Here is a 7,187-nt window from a genome sequence, read left to right as displayed (position 1 = left end):
TAGTATATGGCATAATGCTTCCCATCCTTCTTTTGTCCCAATACGGCCCCGACCGCAAAATAACTAGCATCACACATCAATTCAAAAGGGATACTCCAATCCGGGGGTTGAATGATCGGAGGTGATACTAATGCCTTCTTCAATATTCCAAGTGCCTTGTGGCACTCCTCACTAAACTCAAATGGGATGTCCTTGCCCAAAAGCGCGGTCAAGGGTCTCGCTATCTTCGAAACATCTTTGATGAATCTCCTGTAAAATCCGGCGTGGCCCAAGAAACTTCGGATCCCTTTAACGTTGGTCGGTGGCGGTAGCTTCTCAATCACTTCCACTTTCTCTCTATCCACTTCTATCCCCTGTCCGAGATTCGATGACCAAGTACAATGCCCTCTCGCACCATGAAGTGGCATTTCTCCCAATTCAAAAGCAAATTCGCCTTGAGACACCTGTCTAACACTCGATGGAGATTGGTTAAACATGCATCAAAGGAGGGTCCAAGGACAGAAAAATCGTCCATGAATACCTCCATAATATCTTCAATGACATCGGAGAAAATAGCCATCATGCATCTTTGAAAAGTTACAGGTGCATTGCATGAACCAAATGGCATGCGTCTATATGCGAAACTGCCGTAAGGGCATGTGAATGTCGTTTTCTCTTGGTCACTCGGATGGATAGGGATTTGGAAGAAACCGGAGTAACCATCGAGAAAACAAAAGTAAGAATGCAATGCAAGTCTCTCTAGCATTTGATCAATGAATGGAAGGGGGAAGTGATCTTTACGGGTGTTTGTGTTAAGTTTTTGATAATCAATGCACATTCTCCATCTCGTAACGGTTCTAGTTGGTATGAGTTCGTCATTTGGAACGACCGTGATTCCTCCCTTCTTAGGTACGACTTGTACCGGGCTAACCCAAGAGCTATCCGAAATCGGGTAAATAATACCCGCATCTAACAATTTCAAAACCTCTTTCTTGACTACTTCTTTCATGTTCGGGTTTAGCCTACGTTGATGTTCGATTGACGATTTGGTATCATCCTCTAAATGTATGTGGTGCATGCAAAGAGAGGGGCTAAGACCCTTGATGTCTCCTAGAGTGTACCCTAGGACTTCCCTGTATTGCCTAAGCAACTTGGCGAGTTTTTCTACTTGATCCTCATCTAATGCATCATTAACGATAACGGGATAAGTAGAATTTGCGCCGAGGAAAACGTACCTTAACCCTTGAGGTCGGGATTTCAATTCCACTTGTGGGGCATGTTTGGGATCCCAATCAATGTGTGTATCTCCTCTCGGGACTTGAGGCACGTCAGGTATGGCTTGAGTGGTCGCGAGGAGGGCTTCGAACTGCGATTCTTCCAGTTCAGGCACAGATGGACGGGTCGCCTGATTCTGCGGGCGGTCGCTCGTTTGGTCCGGAAACGAATCGATTTTGCTCAGACGTTTTGGGCGGTCCGCCTGGAAAGTCGAGCGGTCGCTCGTTTGCTCCGCAAATGAATCGATTTTGCTCAGACGTTTCAGGCGGTCCGCCTGGAAAGGCGGGTGGTCGCCCGTTTCAGCTGGAATTGAGTCTATTTTGCTCAGACTTTTCGGGCGGTCGCTCACTTTTTGTTCAGGGTCGCCCATTTTCTCTTCAGTGTCGCTCGTTTTCTTCAAGGTGAGCGACCGCTCATATGCACGAGCGACCGCTCGTTCTTCTTTGCAACTTGAGGCGACCGCCTTGTGTACCGAGAGACTGCTCGTTCTCTGTATTAGCACAGAGCGACCGCCTGATTCTCCAAGCGACCGCCCGATTGCTTGGCTGTCACAGCGAGCGACCGCTCGTTATAACGAGTTGGCCGCTCATTTTCTCTGAGCTATCCGGGACTTCTGGATTCCGCTCCTTTTCCATGTCCCGTGTGCAAATATCCTCGTTCGATCATCCTGCAAGGGATATGGAGGAAAGAATCCTACCCATGACCGTCTAACGTCCTATTATGCCTAAGATATGAGAAAAATCAAAGTGTGTGACGTTAGAAAACCGGTGAAAAACCCATGTGATCAGTGATCCTTTTGCTTCGTTTACCCAAATGATGACGGATAAAGGATTTATTGAGGAATCACCGAACGAGTTGGATATTTATTTGATGGAAAAGGTCGAAGTGATGAAGCCTAATAACTTAGGTTGCGAATTTGATATTTTGTCATGATGGAAGGCGGTCAATGGTAAATTTCCAATCTTGGCGGAAATGGCGAGAGATTTATTAGCAATACTGGTCTCAACGGTTTCATCTGAGTCGGCATTTAGCACTGGAGATCGCATTCTAGATCAATATCGGAGTTGTTTAACTCCTCATATGGTTGAAACATTAGTCCTTACACAAAATTGGTTGATGTCTCCCCTTATTTCGGACGAAAAACGTAGCTTCGGTGATTTGATCGTAGAAAATGAGTTTATGTTTGCATTGGCGGAAGGTATCCATTATATTTACGTTGTTTTATAAGTATTATCTAAGTTTGTAATTCTTGACTTGTTTATTTTTTTGTTTGTATAGAGTTTAAAAAATCATCGGGACAAGACGACTCGGGACAAGGTCACTTGTGTATCATTTAGAATGAAGCTCGTCAAGGTGATTGTTTTTTATATTCATTCTAGTTTTAAAATTTGTTCATTGAAAGGTCTTTCTTATTTTATCATTGGTTTTTCATTTCCAAGGTTCGCTATATGGAGCTTTTTTTACGAGAAGATTGTTGAAGGAGCATTTTATGTTTGATTTTTATTTTTGATATGCGACTATTAATGTTAGATTGATTTTTGTTCAAATGACATTACGAAATTATGAATGTTGTTTATTTTCTATAAGATTTTTTTAATCGGATATTTGTTTGGATAAACCCGAACCGAATCGATTAAGATTATATACCCGATTGGATATGAAAATTCTAAACCCGAACAACCCGAACGCAAAATAACCGAATCCGAATAACCCGATCCGATTCGATCGCCCACTCCTATCGAGGAGTATCGTCCTAAGGGCTACCTCATTGACGAGAAAGGAACACTGCGCTTGGGAAACCGACTATGTGGGATTCGATCGCCATGGACTTTGTAGTCGGGTTACCACTTACACCGAGGAAGAAGAACGCTATTTGGGTAGTCGTGGATCGACTAACCAAATCTACTCACTTCCTCCCTATACGCCAGGAGTATCCGATCGAGAGGTTGACACCGATCTACATTGACGAGATTGTGAGACTACATGGGGTGCCGAGTGAGATCATCTCAGACCGAGATGCTCGATTTATGTCACGCCTATGGAAGGCAATACAAGATGCGTTGGGGACAAAACTGAAGATGAGTACGACATATAATCCCCATACAGATGGACAGTCGGAACGGATGATACAGACTTTGGAGGATATACTTCACGCATGTGTGTTAGAATGGGGAGTCCCGCGGGATCAGTATATGACGTTATGCGAGTTTGCGTACAAAAAAAGTCACCATGCAAGTATCGGAGTACCACCGTATGAGGCATTATATGAGAGACCGTGCAAGACACCTTTGTGTTGGACAGAGATTGGGGAGAGACGAGAATTCGAGCCTGAGATTGTGGAAGAGACTACGGAAGCGATTCGAAAGATTCAAGTCAACTTGAAAACAGCACAGGATCGACAAAAATCATATGCCGACCAGAGGAGATGGGACTTCACCCTTGAAGTTGGAGATCAAGCATTCCTCCGAGTTCAGGCCATGCGAGGACACGCTAGGTTTGGACAGGGCGGCAAGTTGAAACCGCGATATATCGGACCTTATCCGGTGATTGGGAAGGTAGGCGCAGTAGCGTATCGACTCGGATTGCCTTCAGAGCTGGGCAACATTCACGATGTGTTCCATGTATCAATGTTACGGAGATACGTAGCAGATCCTTCCCATGTGCTACAGTCTCAGGAGTGAGAGTTCACGAATGTTATGCGCTTTCGAGACGAACCGCTACAGATAATGGACCGGAAGGTTAAGAAGCTGAGGACGAAAGAAGTGTCATTGGTGAAAGTGTTGTGGAGAAGCCAAGGGGTCTCGGACATGACTTGGGAACCCAAGGAAGAGATGCGTAGTAACTATCTGATGTTGTACAACCTCTTGTGTATGGCGATGGATCGTATGAAATTCCTATATGATGTATGACTCTGCCGTAATGGAGGTGTTGAGTATTATGCTATGAATGCGAATAAACTAACGGTGTCACGTAATGCCAAATTCGAGGACGAATTCTTTTTAAGGGGGGAGGATTTGTGATAACCCGAATCCGATTTGAATATTTAATTAGTTTCGGAAAAAAAGGATTTCATGAGTATTAAACCATTAACGAATAAACCACAAAGTGTTGGGAAGAGGTCCGGAAACCACCCCGAGCGAACGAGACGGGAAAGGACGAGAAAACGACAAGAGGAAGGAGAAAATATGTTTGGACCGATCGGTCTAGCACGTAGACCGACCGGTCTGGACCATCGCGATACACATTGGACCGAGCAAGCCAAAAAAAACATCTGGACCGACCGGTCCAGGCGAAGGAAAATATCAGACAAACTAGCATTATTAGACGCGACATTCATGCGTCAAAAGGAGCCTAATAGCCGCCTAACCCCACCCTAAGCGTAGTGGGAGACACCAGCTCGTAATCCTACTCTTCTGTCTGCCCTACACTACAAGAAATGTTCCATTTTGCGACAGAAATGGAAGTCGCAACATGAAGAGAATTCTGTCGCAAAAAAAAAAAAATTGCGACCGATTACGACCGAATCATTTCTGTCTCCAAATCGTTGTCGCAAGAAAAATGTGGTTGTAATTCTGTCGCATTTGCGACTAAAAATTCTGTAGGTCGTCGGTCACAAATTTGCGACAGAAGTTCTGCGTCGGAAATGCGTCGTTAATCGGTGTACGCGATCTGTCGCAGATTTGTGACAGATATAACTATAGGTATCGGTCGCATAGACCGACCAATAAGGGTTGTCGGAAATGTGTCGCTCAACGACAGACATATCTGTCGCAATTTTTTTGTCGCTAACTAGCGACAAACGCAGCGGTCGGTAATCTGTCGCTATGTAATTGTCGTGATGTTGCGGCAAATTTTTTCTGTCGGTAATTAGCGACCGAAATATCGGTCGCTGTCCGTCGCAATCTGAATTTTTTTTTATAATTTTTTTTATAAATAATAATTATTTTAATTAAATAAAATAAAACATTTATTTTAAAAATATATAAAATAAAAATATTTATTTAAAATTAAAAAGTATTTAATACATAAAATAAAAGTATTTATATAAAACAAATTAAACAAAATAGTTATCTGGATTATCTGATCCGGTTCTTTGGTCCGTCGGTGCCGTAGAAGGTCCGACTCCAGGCTCAGATCTAACTCCGGACTGAGGAGTCAGAAATGGGTTATGTTGCATCTCCTGCGCCGTTGGTGGATCGTCATGAGGAGGAAAAAGCCGGGCGAAAAGCATCTCGTAACGCGCAATCTGTGCCTCACCTTCTTCTAATCTCGCAATCTTTCTATGATCCTCCTCGAACTCTTCGATCTTTTTCTTCAACGCCTCGACCTCCTTAGTCAGTACGACGTGGCAACCGATCGATGTTGCATCTGGATGACCACCACCTAACTGAGTCGCCATTCAACTGACGTCGTAGATATGTCCTTTGGCATCCGATTGGACAACCTGCCAAATAAAAAGTATATGTCAATTAAAATAATTTAATTAAACAATTACATCAATATAAATTTACATCTAGATAGAGACTCTTGATTTCTGCTGGTGAAAGTTGGGTCGATCCACAACTCTCCTCTAACTGGGAGAGACGATCGGTGATCTTTGCCTGAATCGCGTCCTCGATTTCCTGAACGTGATCGCTGATATAAGTACCGTCAGCTCGATGGTGAGTCTCCTGCAACAATCGCAACGCAGAAGGTTCTTCACCTTCCTTCTGCGTCTACAACCAAAAAATTTAATTAGAAAAAACTTAACAAATTTAAAATTAAATTTGTTTTTACTTACTATCTCATGGGCGACTCAGGCAAATGATCTCCGTCCTGCAGTGTGGGTCGGGGGTGCGCGTTCGATCTCCGCTCGGGATCGTCGATTGCTTGAGAAGATTTGACTCTTCTCTGTTCCTTCTTCTGAATCCCAATGTGCGACGAGCTGATCGTAGATAGCCGTCGACATCCACGGAGGTCTTACGCGTCTACACTTTACCCGATAAATCCTGTCCTTGAGGCGATCTCGAACGACGAGCCTCCAAGCGGCATAGACTTGGTCATGAATGGCCTCATCCCAATAATAAGCTTGCTGAAACAAAATAAATTTATAATTTTGTATAAATATAAAAACATTTAATTGACAAAATTCTTACCGCAAAAGTCCCGAACCAACGTTGCAGATCAGATGGAGGGACACGGATGAGACTCCGCCATGGGCCTTTGAAGTCCGACTGAAAGATGCTGACGACGGTCGTAATCACTTCATTGTTACGATCAAACCTGCAAAAATTAGATTCATAACATTAATTTAAAAGAAATAAAAATAAATATTTATTATATGCATTAAAACACCTACCAAATAGAATCGGGGGAGTGATTCGGATCGAGACGAGGTCGGAGACGACGTTCTGCAGACACTAGAATCTCCGGCAACGATGGCGATGCACCGTGACTAGATGTACCTTCATTCACGGATTGCAGCGAAGCCCCATCCGTGAAAGGTACATCTAGTCGAGGAGGCTCGACTACCACCTGATCCTGGTGATCTAGATGATCTGATCCCACGTCCTCGGGATCGGACTCCGCTACCGACATGACCACTAGAATGGGATTGACTCATCTAAAGTTACACATAACAAAACATAATAATGAAAACCCGTAAACGAACCCAGAACCCGAACCACAAAACCCTAAACCTTAGACCCTAAACGCTAAACCCTGAACCACAAACCCCAAACCCCAAAACCCCAAATTAAACCTAAACCCTAAAATAAATCATAAACCCTAAATTAAACCCTAAAATAACCCAAACCCCAAAACCCCAAATTAACCCTAAACGCTAAACCCTAAACTCTAAATTAAACCCTAAATTAAACCTAAACCCTAAAATAAATCATAAACCCTAAATTAAACCCTAAAATAACCCTAAACCCTAAAATAACCCTAAACCC

At 43.5% G+C, this 7,187-nt stretch overlaps 1 protein-coding gene across 1 annotated transcript; it reads right to left on the bottom strand.

The window, feature by feature from the left end:
- Positions 1-5,338: 5,338 nt before the first annotated feature.
- On the bottom strand, positions 5,339-6,831 carry LOC104822758. The gene is made up of 4 exons (XM_010554105.1): positions 6,593-6,831; positions 6,390-6,516; positions 5,780-6,325; positions 5,339-5,698 (listed from the first exon to the last, which is right to left on the bottom strand). Exons 1-3 carry the CDS (start codon positions 6,829-6,831, stop codon positions 6,050-6,052), a joined length of 642 nt encoding a protein of 213 aa, XP_010552407.1. The 3' UTR covers positions 5,339-5,698; positions 5,780-6,049.
- Positions 6,832-7,187: the final 356 nt, after the last annotated feature.

Source organism: Tarenaya hassleriana, unplaced genomic scaffold (assembly GCF_000463585.1).
Source record: "Tarenaya hassleriana unplaced genomic scaffold, ASM46358v1 Cleome37, whole genome shotgun sequence".
Classification (NCBI taxonomy): domain Eukaryota; kingdom Viridiplantae; phylum Streptophyta; class Magnoliopsida; order Brassicales; family Cleomaceae; genus Tarenaya; species Tarenaya hassleriana.
The sequence above is the reverse complement of the archived record's forward strand: the minus strand, read 5'-3'. Positions and strand labels throughout refer to the sequence as shown.

Coding starts and splice junctions, on each gene's coding strand:
- LOC104822758 (XM_010554105.1), bottom strand. CDS start 6,831: ATGTCGGTAGCGGAGTCCGATCCCGAGGACGTGGGATCAGATCATCTA. Junction 6,517..6,592: donor CACTCCCCCGATTCTATTTG/GTAGGTGTTTTA, acceptor TAATTTTTGCAG/GTTTGATCGTAACAATGAAG. Junction 6,326..6,389: donor GTTGGTTCGGGACTTTTGCG/GTAAGAATTTTG, acceptor ATTTTGTTTCAG/CAAGCTTATTATTGGGATGA.